This window comes from Parasteatoda tepidariorum, chromosome 5, assembly GCF_982258835.1.
Source record: "Parasteatoda tepidariorum strain Cologne lab strain chromosome 5, Ptep-v5.0, whole genome shotgun sequence".
NCBI classification, from domain to species: Eukaryota; Metazoa; Arthropoda; class Arachnida; order Araneae; family Theridiidae; genus Parasteatoda; species Parasteatoda tepidariorum.
Genome location: NC_141759.1, coordinates 33,115,593 through 33,130,896, shown reverse-complemented (window position 1 = coordinate 33,130,896; position 15,304 = coordinate 33,115,593). Strand labels below are relative to the sequence as shown.

General features: G+C 28.3%; 1 protein-coding gene across 1 annotated transcript in view; it reads left to right on the top strand.

The window, feature by feature from the left end:
- LOC107440951 (DDB1- and CUL4-associated factor 6) overlaps positions 1–15,304 on the top strand; it is a 42,920-nt gene that overhangs the window by 8,661 nt on the left and 18,955 nt on the right. Inside the window, exons 5-9 of the mRNA XM_087163621.1 lie at positions 1,638–1,856; positions 5,509–5,644; positions 9,259–9,416; positions 11,044–11,112; positions 14,193–14,298. Of these exons, the coding sequence (XP_087019747.1) occupies positions 1,638–1,856; positions 5,509–5,644; positions 9,259–9,416; positions 11,044–11,112; positions 14,193–14,298 (688 nt within the window). The remainder of the gene's footprint in view (positions 1–1,637; positions 1,857–5,508; positions 5,645–9,258; positions 9,417–11,043; positions 11,113–14,192; positions 14,299–15,304) is intronic.

Genomic DNA, 15,304 nt, shown 5'->3' with positions numbered 1-15,304 from the left:
CCCATCATCATTATTAATAAATGTTATGTAAAGTGTGCTCTCATAGTTTGTTTCTATGAGTAATTCCTTTTCTACTTCTTCTTCATAGTTTTTTTTTTTTAATACTTCTTCTTCTATAATACTTCTTTAAAATGTCAGTACCTCGTGTATTGACTGTTGTAAATTATTGAAGATTTTGAAATTGAATCCCAGTATCATTATTAATAAGTGTTATGTAAAGTGTACTCTCATAGGTTAGTTTGCTTCGAATTCTCTAAATTTGAAGCAATGCAAGACTTTTAAAGATTTTTATTCTTTGTCTTCCCTCTTTTTAACAGTTGTGTATTGTTTGTATTTTATACAAATTCATTTACTTTTTTATTGGGTTTTTTTTTTCTTAATTTTTTATAATAAAATTATTTTAATTAAACATGAATATATTTATACAATGCCTGAGAGCTAAATCTTTCTTAAAATACTATTCAATATTTAAAAATCAATAATAATTTCTCAGTTTTTATCAAAATGTTCATGATTTCTGTTGGATAATGATTAGATTTGTTTTTAAGTAATAAGTATTTTCTTTCTAAATACTATAGTTATATGAAAATTCAAGATTTGAAAGGATCAGTAGTGATAAATCACTTTTATCCAATGGTGAAATTTTTTTACAACAAACTATTTTTTATTCACTCTAGTACGAACCTGTGGTAATTTCCCTTTAGTTTCTCTAATGTGTGACTTACCTTTCTAAATCAGTATTTTATAAATGTCCACTAGATAACTACACAATAAAAAATATCTTATTATCCACTTAGAAATTGTGGAATTTTTCTCTAAAAAAATTTAAAATCTCCATAATTTTAAAAATGTGGCTTATAATTGTATTACCCAAAGCCTTGTTATGTTTTCTGCATTTTCATTTTTGTTAATTTTTTTCTCCTGCTTTCATGTATACAAAAATTACTTTTCAAATTTAGCATTGTCACTAATCTGTAAGATAGTTAGTTTACTAAAAGATGCCTTAATATGTTTTATTCTATTAAAAATTAACAGCATACAAAAGAGCATCAAGTCTTTATATTAGGATGAAAAACAATTCTTGAAAAATTTTGATTTTTTGAAAAACATAGTAAAATAAAAATTAATAAAAAGAGATTTAAAATTTTTGGATTTGTTTGGTATTCAATTCAGCCAATGATGATGCTCAAAGTTCAGTCAATGTTTCATCCTAATTAGAAAAATGAAAATATAAATATTGTTTACAGCATTGAATGTAATGAAATATATGTTTTTATTTTCATCCAAAGCTTATTGTGTTAAATATTTTACCACATTGAACCCCTCAGGTGTTTACCTTTTCAGGTAAAATCTAACTCCACAACACTAGTGATTTTTCCCCTTTTATTTGTGTATCTGACTTATATGATATGATGGTATTTCATTAAATTTTGTTTGTATTAATGTGTAAATTTGTGGCAGTATAGTAGACACTTTTCGCACTCTTGTGCCATTAACTTTAAAAATAACTCCTGAACATCAACAACATTGACACTTCTGTCTTATTTTTTATACCACATTTTGTGCCTGTCATGTTTTGGTATTTAGATATAGCACTATGTATTTATGATTTTTATACAGTAATTACTTTTTTTCAGGTTGTATCATGTTCTGGAGATGGAATTATTATTTATTCAGATTTAAACCGACCCTCCAGTAGTATAGATAATAAATTTGTGTGTCACAGAGGTACAGCATATGAAATAATGACAGTACCAAATGATCCCAACACTTTTTTATCTTGTGGTGAAGATAGGACTGTTAGATGGTTTGATATTCGCACCAAAATATCATGCAATAAAGAAGATTGTAAAGATGTAAGTTTATGGCTAGTAAAAAAAAAAAGAAGTTGTGAATTTCGAGTATTTTGAAATAAAATTTTACTGTTTTACTTATTTCAAATGTAATAGTTATAATATGAATGTTTTGTATAAAATTAAAAGAAAAATATTTGAAATAGTTTTATGTTATTAATAAAATATTAATTTATTTTATAATAAATGAGCAAAATGTTAGCTTTACCATTGTTTAAGTTGGTTTAGTTGAATGCAGAGGTGCAGGAAATTCAATAACTGTAATATTTCTCCAGAACACAGTTTTTCTAGTTTAAAATTGCCACGATTTTTTTTTTTTAACTTACAGTAACTTTTTTTAAATATTTTTACAAGGTAGAAATCTATATTGTTAAAAAATTATGATAAAATTTTTTTCTTTATTAAAATAATAATATTTTGGTTTTTGTTTTTACACAATTCCTGAATTAACTTGTATATATAGTAGAAATCAAAATGATAATTATTTATAAAAATAAATGTAAGATACCTCTCTTTAGTAAAAACATTTTTAAACAGTAAGTTGATATGGCATAAGTAAATAAAAACATGTTAAAATAAACTTTAAAGAAAGTTATATTATAATATTTATATAATGACCATTTTTCTTATGTCTTATTTCTTCAAAAACTACATTTTAAATTTAGCAGCAAGATTTAACAATAGTTAAGAAGCCGAGTAGCTGTTAGTAGAAATTTGTTTTGCATGAAAAGGAAAACACAGAAATATTCGCAAATTGTTTAAAATAAATGTTTATTTATCATCATAAATGACAACCTTTCTCCTTATGCTTGCTATAAGTGACTGTAGCTGTTCGATATATTTTTGAAAGAGATGCTGAAAACTTATTAAAATTATTTTTTAACCATGGAATATCTAAAAACCCTTTTTATGAGTTAGAGGTCCATTACTTGAAAAAATACTTCATGGAACAATCTGTCAAAAAGCTTTGTTGGTTTTTTTTTCTTTTTTTTAATTTGACTAAAAATTTCTCCTAGGCTACGTAAATTTCCTCCAAACCTGTTGTGGGATTGAACATATTCTGCAGCCCTGGTTGAATGTAACATTTTAAAATAATAAATAAAATTAACTATGTTGAGTTAAGAAAAAATTTTATTTAAAAAGTATGATTGAGTTTTAATTTTCTATAAAGCATTTATTTTTTTCAAAAAACTAAACTCAGTGACTGTACAGCCCACAAAGAGACAAGGTTTGAGGGCATCCTTGTTTTCTTGACCTTGGGTTAATTTTTTTAATCATTAAAGTTTCGCTATTTGATTTGTTCACTTAATTATCATTGAATGATTATTAAAGCATGAGTTTCTTTCTAAAATTTTAATTATTTTTTAAGAATGTCACATATATTTTCATTGGTAATCAAAGATAAAACCTAGAAACAAGCTTGCATTCTAACTAAATTATTTTTAGAACTAATAGCTTAATATAGCATTATTTGTATTTCGTTTAAAAAAAAAAAGTGCGTTATGTGATTTTTCATTTAAAAATCAAAGTAAAACTATGTAAAAAATGTTACATATTTTGATGTGCCATAAAGATCTAAATTTTTTTTTAAACTAAATTTCTATATTTTTATTTCTATTGCATTCTATGTTCAATTTTGACTCTTAAATATAATATGAATGATTTTCCTTATTGTTTTAAATCAAAAGTTTTTGGTTTTCTTAAGAAAATATTGATAATAAAAAGTTACTTGTCTATTAGTTAGATACCAGGCGAAGGTTGGCAAAAAGCTCCAAGTTTTATCAGCTGTTTATTTGACCCTGGTGGAGTGTAGTTTTAATTACATTGAATTCACAATAATAAAAGAAAACATGTGGGGGGAAAACATCTTAAGAAAGAAATTTATTTACACAGAAGGCATAATTTCTCTTACAGTTGCTATAAAATAAATTTGTCTTGGAATGCAAACATAACTAACCTTTTTCCTCATCCTTGTCAGCCATTTTGGTACTGTGATATTTGTCTGGCACAACCAAACAAATAAGTACTAAAAAACCAATTGTGGTTTTTAAAAAAATCAATGGTTATTACATTTTATATCTCAAAGTTGAATTATGATATTAATTATAGAATGTCAAGCAATCAATTTTATGAATAAAGTATTTTAAATTAATTTTATTATACACATATACATTACTCCACCATGGCCAAGACCCTAGCACCATTTTTAGTGTTTTAATTTTTTAACAAACATAACTAACCTTTTTCCTTATCCTTGTCAACCATTTTGGTGATGTGGTATTTGTCTGGCACAACCAGTTAACAAATAAAGTGCTAAAAAACATATTGTGACTTTAAAAAAAGTAATGGCTATGACGTTTCATATTTCTATGTCGAATTATGATATTAATCTATGATCTATGTCGAATTATGATATGATAATATCAAGCAATCCATTTCATAAATAAAATATTTTAAACTAATTTTATTACAAACATATATATCACTCAACCATGGCTAAGCACCTAGCCCCTTTTTTAGGGCTCTATCTCTTAACAGCTATGGTAAGAATGCCACGTAATTTTGACCCTTGTCAGATGATGCGGACAATGCCTGAACTGGCACCCCTCTCTCCAAACTTCCACACCTCACCCAGCAAAAGGACTTGCAGCCATTACAGATTTAACATGCACCTTACTGTGTATACATGCCAATTGCTTTGTCAATTTTCTCAGGATCGAATTCACTACCCCTAACTCTCTAACCAGCTGTGCGAGTAATGCCTCAACCGACTGCACTACTGGAGCTCATAAATATACTTTATTCCTGATATCTTTTTACAGGGTGCGTAGCGTTTTTAAAAAGTGCTTAAAGGTGTTTATTTTTGATTTACGTTTTTTAAAAGCCCTTAACGGTGCTTTTTTTATTTGGTGTTTGTAAAAAGTGCTTAATTTTTTATCTTTTAAGAAGAGATTTTTTCTTTGCTGCATCGATTGTCGTTCTAAATTACAAAAAATTCATGATTTTTATAATTTTCTCTGCAATATTTATCAGAAACTAGTTATTTTATCATAATCATGTAAAGTTTTTAAAAATGTTTTTGAATTTTATTGATTTTATGTTTATAAATAACTCATAATAATAACTTCTAAACTTTAAAACAATAGAAAAAAAGAATTTTTGTTACTGCATAGATCCTAGTTATGATTTTTTTTTTTTTTTTTTTTTTTTTTTGGAAAGTGATTAAAAGTATTTTTTAAGTGAAAAGTACTTAAAAGGCGCTTATTTTTTGATGAAAAATCTGGCTACCACCCTGTTTTTGAATTTTATTGATTTTATGTTTATAAATAACTCATAATAATAAGTTATAAACTTTAAAACAATAGAAAAAAAGAATTTTTGTTACTGCATAGATCCTAGTTATGATTTTTTTTTTTTTTTTTTTTGGAAAGTGATTAAAAGTATTTTTTAAGTGCTTAAAAAGTACTTAAAAGGTGCTTATTTTTTGATGAAAAATCTGGCTACCACCCTGTTTTATCATGTCATTGGTTATTAATGTCCAATTTTCAATTCAAATAAAGTTATTAAAATTTTATTTATGATTAAAGGTTTTTGGTTTCTAGAACTAGTATAAATAAATATTTTGTTTAAAGTTAAAATCTCTTTTTTTGTTCAGGATGTTTTGATCAATTGTCAAGCACCAGTGACTTCACTTGCTGTAAATCCTCTTATACCATATCAACTGGCAGTTGGATCTGCTGATGCTTCCGTCCGCATATTTGATCGCAGAATGCTATCTACTCAAAGTGCTGGTAATATTTTTGAAATTACTTAGAAATTTTTTAATATCATTTTGAAATTATATTTGTAAATATCACAAAATTGCATAAAATCTCTAGTTTAAAATAATAAGTATTTTTCTTTTATTAAATAACTAGTTGTAGTACCCAAATTTGTTTAAGCAAAAGAAAGAAAGTTATAATTTACCCTGTACAAGTCGACTTTTTAAATTCCTGAAACTTTACGAAAAACAGGGGTCAACTTATACGCCGGTAATCAAGTAGGACATTCATTGATTATGAAATATCGTTGCATTATAAACAATGAGATAGATATGAATATCTCTTTGTTAATTTACCTTTACAAATTACTCCTTTCAAAAACTATTTTTAATACATTAAATGCAATTAATTTTGCATTTTCTCTCAACATATTTTCTTTGCATATAAAGTTTTTTTTAAAAAAACAGTACTTTAAATTAAGTTCAGATAAAAATTAAGAATAACAAAAGTTTGATAATTTATTCAAGAGTATTTAAAAAAAATCAGGTAATGAAAACTTTTGAAACATAACATGAAGCTATAAATTTAAAAGATTTCAGAGCATCATCTGTGTCGGATTCGATAACGTTTGCAGTGTTGTGATTCAGATCTCACTCTGAAATAGATTCCTTTTCATGCTCATCTGGTGAATTTTACAAAAAAATTGTCTTCACGCCCATTGAAAGAATTCTACATGTTTTATAATATTTTCCAATAGCATTTAAATCCATGTGGTGCCATGCATCTAGTATCATTTGACTCCATCAACTCACCGACAGCGATCCACTTACACACCAAGTTTCATTCTTTTCAAAATAGTTTTAAAATATCACTTAAGATTAATTCAAATTAGTTTTAAAATGTCCTTTAAGATTGATTTGTTTAAAAATTGTATGTAAATAAAGAAGTAGAGAATGTATGGTTCCTCTTGTCATGAATCACACAGATGCAAGGATTAAGAGAAGATGGAAACCTTTAAATAGATTCTATACCTACTATTGGTCATGTGTTTGTAATAGGGATGAGAGAGGCTTATTAGCTGCAGAAAGCTTTCGGGTTTGGCTTCATAATAAAGTTTTCATATGATTTCTTTCTAACTTAATAAATATGAAAAAAACATTATTTGATTCATTTGTTAAGCATTAAAAAAATCGTAAAATCATTAACTTTTGATCCCAATATAAGAAAACTCAAATAATGTATCTTATATTATAGCCTTACATCTTTTTAGACTATTAGCTGATTTATTAAATTTCTTGCTCCAGCAGGCTTGACCCCTGAAAAACTCGTACTTCTTTCGGTCAGACTCTAACCATCAAAAAATAGCTCGTTTTAGTCCATGTGTTCATTTCTTTCAAAATGTTTGTAAAAAACAGAATCTGGCAATTATTTTGAAGAAATAATCATCACTAATTTCATCTAAGAGACTTGGTAAACTTTGAAATTGAAAAACCTTTTGCATTTTCTAGTGTCACTAAATGATAATGAGCTGTGATGGCTCAGAGAATAGAGTGTTCGCCTTCCAGTGAGGTGAGCTGGGTATGAATCCCAGCGATAGCTGGTCGATATGAATTTCAAACACGGCTCGTACTGACCACAGTGCTGACGTAAAATATCCTCAGTGGTAGACAAATCATGGGTTAGAGTCCTTTTGCCGTCAGGCTAACCGTGTAAAGTTTTCATGATTTTACTCAACGTGTAACGTAAATGAGGGTTAGTTCCATGAAAAAAAAAAATTTTTAAAAGTCCTCCACGAAGGCAAATTTTGCCTAATACTTGATCCAGGAGTTCCCTTCTCTTCTGGTTTGAGTTCCAGATTACAAGGCTACGGAGTTGAACATTAGTAGTCGTAAACCAAAAATTGAATCGGCTGTTCAACGACGGTTATAAAGTAGAGCCATCTACCCAACAAGAACCTGCAGTATTTGAAAACCAACCAATGGATATCGATAGTTCAGAGCCAGTGAATCATCAGAATGAACCATCAGATCTTCAAACTGAGGATTTGGCACAAGGATCATCAATTCAAAATCCCAGTGAAGATAACCATGATAGTGTGCCATCAATTACTTATAGTGCCTTTGAAAGTGATAGACTTACTGAAAATGTTACACAAACTGTTGAAACAAATAATGAAAGAAAAACTTGTGATAAAAACCCCAGTGATTTGAAAATGGATATGGACAATACTGAAGAAAACCCGAATCGTGAGGCTTTAACTTCTCTGCCAGGATGTTCTTCTGATTCGGCAGATAATTATGATGATATTAAAGCAAGTTTAGAATCTAGGAGAAAGGATTTGATCAAAAGGTGAGCTGATTTTTGCGACAAAAGCTTGTTTTTTTACATATGTGATGTGTTTTGTATATTCAAAGTAACTGAGGATCAGAATTATATCTAGCATTATGTAATAAGATGGTTAGAGTCCCTTTGCCGTCAGGCTAACCGTGTAAAGTTTTCATGATTTTACTCAACGTGTAACGTAAATGAGGGTTAGTTCCATGAAAAAAAAAATTTTAAAAAGTCCTCCACGAAGGCAAATTTTGCCTAATACTTGATCCAGGAGTTCCCTTCTCTTCTGGTTTGAGTTCCAGATTACAAGGCTACGGAGTTGAACATTAGTAGTCGTAAACCAAAAATTGAATCGGCTGTTCAACGACGGTTATAAAATAAAATAGGGGATAATATATTTTGCTCCATGTGTATTTTACATTAAATACTGTTGAAATTCAAGCACAAAAAAATTTTGAGTGTTTCCTATCAGTGTAAATAAAAAATTGTAAAAAACAAACAGTTTTTAAAATTTTTTAGTTTAATTTTGTTTACTTAGTTTCCTTTGATTGTTTTAGGATTTCCTTGGATTTCACGAGCACTCTAATTTTATTAACAAATTGTCTTAGTTTCATTATAAACAAGTTTATTTGAGTTACTCTAATACAGTCAGACTTCTATTTAACGAACTTCTATTTTGGAATTTTTTCAAGGAACTAAGAACATTTTGGAAATTTCTTTGTAAAATAACTTCCAAATAGCGAAGTGAATTTTCTATTCAACGAACTTTTCTTTGAGATCCACTTTCCTTATTTTCCAAAATATTTCAGAACATTTCAAACTTGTTATCGCATTTTATGGGGGAAATGAACTTTAATTAATTTTCGAAGCAACTGTTTTATGTAATGCTCTACTGCTTTCTCTAAAAGTTATTTTAGAGTGGATTTTAACAGTAGCAATTAAACTTAAGAATGCATGTTTAAAATTACTTTCATAATAAATGCAGCTATAACTTTATATATAAATGTAGCATGATAGTATAACACTGGATAATGTTTTGCTCTATTCTTGCTTTCCATGCAGATTCCTTTTATGGTTAAGATTTATGAAATAAATAGTAGATACTAGTTTACAAAATAAAGGTGCATCAATTACTATTTTAATTATGCCTAGTGTTATGAAATTAAAACCTGTTTTGTGTTGTTTAAATAAAAGGTGATTTTCTATTTTACGAATTTTCCATATAACGAACTTATTACCGGGATTTAGCGACTTCGTTAAATAGAGGTCTGACTGTATTTCTATCAATAACAATTTCTAAAAATATGTCTTAGGTGTTCGTGTCAGCAATGGCTTTCAAGCTCTTATGACTTGCTTTACTGTGCCTGAATTTGAACAAAGCAGAAGAATAACTTCATTGTGTTACAGTTCTGATGGTCAAGAAATGCTTGTTAGCTATTCATCAGATTACATTTACCTGTTTGATGTGAAGGTAAAGCAAATTTTTTTAATCAGTAGTCTATTTATTTCATGCGCTTTTCAATACAGTACAGAACCCGTTATCCGGAAATCAGAAAACCGGAAAACCAGAAAACCGGAACGAAATTCGATAAATTTTCCCGCCATTTTTTAAACAAAATTTTTTTTTCCTTATAAGATTTTAGGATTTTTCTTTCTTTTTTGAAAGATGTTCACCTTACCATCATTTTGGAAATAATCATTAGTGTATTACTTCATCGTTTTTTCTTCTTTTCAAGATTATTTCCTAAAAAAAATTTTTTTTTAGTTGGGTTTAACAATAAAAAAACGGCTTTTTGTAGCGATTCAGAAAACCGGAAAAATCAGTTATCCGGAATAGTGATGGTCCCGATCGTTCCGGATAATCGGTTCCCTACTGTATTTCTAAAACTATAGAAAATATTTTTGCTTGTATTGTATTATAAATATAAAAAAAACAAAGGAGAAATTAGCATTATTTTAGTTCATGAATTCACTGATTATCAAATAACATTGAAGACTTGACTATCTTATCCCATGGTGATAGGTATTTTATTTATTGCTATTTAACAAACAAATTGCATAGCAAAAGTCCATCTTCAAATCTCTGTCTATTGTAATAATTTTTTTATGTTGAACTTTAGTATAAATATCACCCCTTTTTTTAAAAAAAATTGATTTTCCTTTAAAAGATTTTTATACTTTTACATTTGCCATGTAAGAAAAAAGATGTTAAATTTGTGAATTCATTGGCAAAATTCCGTCTGTAGTTAATTTCTTTTTCTTTTAAATTTTTAAGAAGTAAAGTTGTAAAGGCAAATATTTAAAAAAAAAAAAGTTTCTTATTATTACTTAAAAAGTGTTTTAAAAATAATTATGTGCTAAATTTTATTGCTTAAAAGTTGAAAGTAATTATATATCTATTTATATTCATTTTATGACATTGAAATAAGATAAAGAAACAGCTGTAGTAGCTGATATTTTTAAATTAGAAATGCGCTTATTCATAGTTTCTGCAGAAGCATATATTATCTAATTTTCAGTAGCTCTTTAAGAAAATTTTCATTTCTATTTTGATAGAATAGAACAAAGTTTAAAAAAAAAATTTTAAAGTACAAAAACAGGATAAAGAAAAGATTCATAAATTCTACACTTTAATTTTTTTTAATTTCAAAAAGATAAAAATGAAGATCATCTTAAATTATAATACATAGGTAAGACTTGAATTAAAAATTTTTAATTTTTCATTACTTTTTTTCTAAAATTTGTAATTTAGCATTGAAAATTAAAATAAACCTAGTAGAAAAACCCAAATATTTCAAACAATAACTAAAAGATAGAAGAAACCTCTAATTCTAGTTTTGAAGATAAGTTTTTTGTCACTAATGTTGATTAAAATATGGAAACGAACACAAAATTGGAAGTTTATTTAGCAACTGTTGGAGTAAATGTTGAAACTCGTTTCAAATTTACAAACTAGTTTCTTCTTACAAAACTGTGCAATAGGGACAAAAAAAGGGGGGGAAACACTTAAAACAGCATATTTATATTAATTTCTATTCGTTTGACCTATGTTTTGTTTGTCTCTTTCTAGTCTTAAGATATTTTATGTATACTTACAGGATGATTTTGAAAAGACTCCTAAAATTCTATGTAAAGATGGGCCATCTACTTCAAGTGATCCAGATAATGTATGTATGCATTGTTTGTTCAAAAATTTATTGTGAGTTTATTCTTGAGAAGAACCACACTAAATGTTCATGCAGTACTAAATGTACACTCTATAGTACCAAATATGTGTAAATAGATTTGCCAAAAACATTTCATTTGGTCTAATGTAGGAGAGTTAATGTCCTATGTTAAATCATTCTGATTTTTGTAGTTTAAATCAATTTCTGTGATTGTGCTCAGATGTATTCACTTCTGAATTAGCTTGAAAAATATCTGAAAAAATGTAGTCACAATCGATTCAAGATAGATTTTTACTTGATTGTTATGTAGCCCTGATCAGTTTTTGCAAAACCATAAGTTTTGTTACAAAAAAAATTTTTCATTATTGTGAGCTATATGAATCTCTTACCAAATTATTTTTTTTTTATTCATTTATTTTTTCTGGAATTTATCATTATCAAAATTTTAAAATATAATAGATTTAAAATGGATTTTCCTGTAAACATGTAAAGTAATTTTGTAAATGTAAAGTAAAGGACTGTGATGATTAAAATCAGCCTTAATATGATATGCATTTAATTTTAAATAATTTTATTCTGTTGTTGTTTCTAATCCCCAAGAGGTCCATCCCAATTAGACCAATTCCATAAGTCCAAAAATGTCCAGGAAGTCTAAAAACAGATGAGGTTTTGAAAAAACCTCGTCGATCTTAAAATCGATACAGTTTAAAATATGCTCGGGCGAAGCCTGAGCAGTCCTACATTTAGTGCAAAGTCCAAAAGTCTTTTGCCCCTGAACATATGAGAGACACCTCAAGTGACCACTTGCAAAGCGAGATAAACAAGTCTGCTGGCTTCTAGGTCCCTCAAAAAGCAAGGCACTTCCAGGTCGTTTTCCGAAAAACCAACTATGCGGAGGAGGAACCCTCCAGAGGTCCATAAACATTTTTTTGCACTCTGAAAAGACCTCGTTGAAAGTGGAAGGTAGATCTGGCTGTAGAGGTTCCAAAGAAGCATCTTTAGCCAGTGAGTCCGCCATCTCGTTACCTTTGATTCCAACGTGTGATGGAATCCATTGCAAGTGTACTCCAAAGTCCGCAGAGAGCCTGAAGAGCATCCCCAAAATTGAAGCCGCAGCCCTGTCTCCAACATTCCTCCAGTTGCTAAGGTGTTGGATTGAAGATTTGCTATCCGTCAGTATCCATATATGCTTAAAGTCAGGCTCAGCAATATTCTCAACATGTCTTAGGCCATTTTCAATCGCAATAAGCTCAGACCTTCGTCGCTCTTGCTGCCATCTGTGTATAGTTGTAAAGCATCTGATGGTATTTGGCTAATAGTTTCAAGAGCCATTTGTTTCATAAATTCTGGGTTGTCTTTACTTTTATAGGCCGGGTACAACAGCTCCGTATGGAAATGGATACCTGAAAAATCAGTAACAGGGCTAAAACGTGACCTCAAGGAGTGAGGCTCAATTCGGCAGGGATATTGCAAGTCTACAAGATGAATTGAAACTGCCAAAGAGAAGGGACTGTTTCTCTTCAGTCTATGGTTATTTTTCCAATTTTTGAGATAGTAAGAGGTTCTGTTCTGGTCACCAAAACTGATGAGCTTATTGTAGTATTTCTTGAGACTGGAGTTCCTTCTCATGTATAACGGTTGGAGGTCAGATTCAAACAGAACAATTTTATCTGGACAGCTACGCCTCAAACCTGTAATAATTTTTGCAGCACTAATTTGGACTCTTTCCAATCTATTCAGGTTTGTCTCTGAAGCACAGGAATAAATAGGTGCCCCATATTCCAGTATGGGTCTAATAAGTGCAGTGTATGTTAATTTCAAAGTTGTAGCATCTGCTCCCCAGTCTTGCCCAGAAATATATTTTAGGATATTTAACCTCTTTCTACACCTCGATTCCAGCAGTTCGATGTGTTTATTGCCAAGAATCTCCTGGTCCATAATAAAACCCAAATATTTTGCATTCTTTTCGTAAGGCAAAAATTTTATTCTTGTTTTATTTTATTCTTGTAAATTTTATTCTTGTAGCTTTTGTTAATATAATCTTGTGTACAATAATTCGAGACATAGACATCATATTAAAACTAGTTTTTTTATGCATTTAAAAATGTTTGTGTAACTGTACTATCCATAGACATTTTATTTAAACTGTTGGTAATGTTTATTTCCTATACATAAATTTTATTGTGAACATCTAAGTATAAGTATTTTCATAAATGTGCTTATATGTTCATGTTAGAAAGAAAAAAATTTCCAAGGTTAATGAAATTTGAGTCTACCTTAAAAGATATATCACATTAAACACATGAAAAATAAGAAAGTATTTACTTAAAATCAATATATCCCTATACAATTCGCAAAATAGTTAATATTAAGTTTGTTCACATTAATAAGAGTTCTGCAGAACTTGTATGTTATTTCTGCTCTTTCTTTTTCTCTACAAAGTTTACAGCAGCAGAACCCTTAAGTTCCATGGAAGAGTTATATGGGTTTTGTGAGTTAAGACTTTTTTAAACAGTTTTTTTTTTTTTAAACATTTTTCGAAATCTGTAAATATATTTAGATCCAATAAACAACATCATTTACTTATTGTTTTGATTGCCTTTTATGAAATTATTTTAAGTAAAATGTCAAAGAGAAAAATGAATTTTTCTTTTAATTCTATAATTTTTCTAATTATAATTATGAAAAGGACATGCATTTATAAAAAATTTAATTAATATTTCACATTGTGCTTTTCAAATCAAAATAAAATAACTGAATTCTTTAATAAGGAAATATGTTTCCCTAATAACTATTTTCAACAATTATGGCAGGTTTTTTTTTTTTTTCATTTTATAACAATATAAAAATAGATTTATAATTAAACCGGATTCAACTGTCATAGATAATACTTATAATGCTGAAAAAATTGGGAATTGCTGCTCTATAGCTATAAAGAAATTAACTGTAGGTCAAACTTTTCACCAACGTCTGAGATAATTTACTCAGTTTCTTCAAAAAATGTCAATTTGTTAATTATCTGTTATATGTCTTGCTTTCTTGGAAATAAGAAAATCTTTTTTATTCCTATTTTTGCTAAGGATTCTGGTTTATCTTTCCGTGGACGGCCTTTAATGAAAAGACTAAGAATAAGAGGCGATTGGTCTGATACTGGTCCCAATGCTCGGCCTGAATCTGAAGCTCGAGGTACATTCTTTTTTTTTTTACTGTTTTACAAATATAAATATAAAAATTTTTAATAATTAATAGTCTTTTCACTGTCTAAAATAAAATCATAGTTCATAATGCATTTTTAATAGTTTTTTTGCAAGATTTTTATGTAACTGAATATTCTAATTCTTTTGTTTGAGATGTGTTACAAATAATACTGAAAACGAGGGGTTGCATGTTTTGTTTAAAAAGCAATGAATTTTTAAACTTAGTTAATTTCAAATCATGCTGCTATCATATCACTAAATTTCAAAGCCTATGTTTCATGAGTTATTAGGCTTTAAAATGCTATAAGAGTCTTTAAAAAAATTTATTTTAAAAGTACTAGAAAATACTAAAGCAAACAACAATGCAAAAAAGAACTGTTTTTTACATATAATGTCAATAAACTCATTAATAGCAAACTTGTGAGCTCAGGGATGACATGCAAAACATGTTTGCTTGTGTGTGTGAAGAAAGAAAATATGATATAAGTGAAAGATTTTGTTTTGAGAACAGGCAAAAATTCATAAATTCAATTTTAGTTTTCTATCTATATCTTTCATAACATTTTACAGTTAGATCTTACCTATGCTATGCAATTGGTCATTGAACCTCAGAATATTTTTGATTCAGTTACTCTCAAATTTGGATTATACGAATGCTTAACAATGTAAAAAACCATCTTTTGGTAAGTTTTATTTTTATTGATGTGATGCTTGTTTTTATTAAAGCAGAATTTTTATTCTGCTAACCTTTCATCATGTCTGTGTTTCTGTTTTTTTTTTGTTTTTTATTTTATATATATATATATATAAAAGCATCATAAAAAATCATTTCAGTAACAGATATTTGATAAATTCAGCTAGATCAGCATGTATTCGAGGAAAGTCTCTAAACAAGCATAAAGTTTTTGTCATCAGATATGTGCCTTTTTTCTGAAACATATCTGCCTTTAAGGCTGTATAAATATAAGAGATTTCTCTACACAAAGTTATTGAAC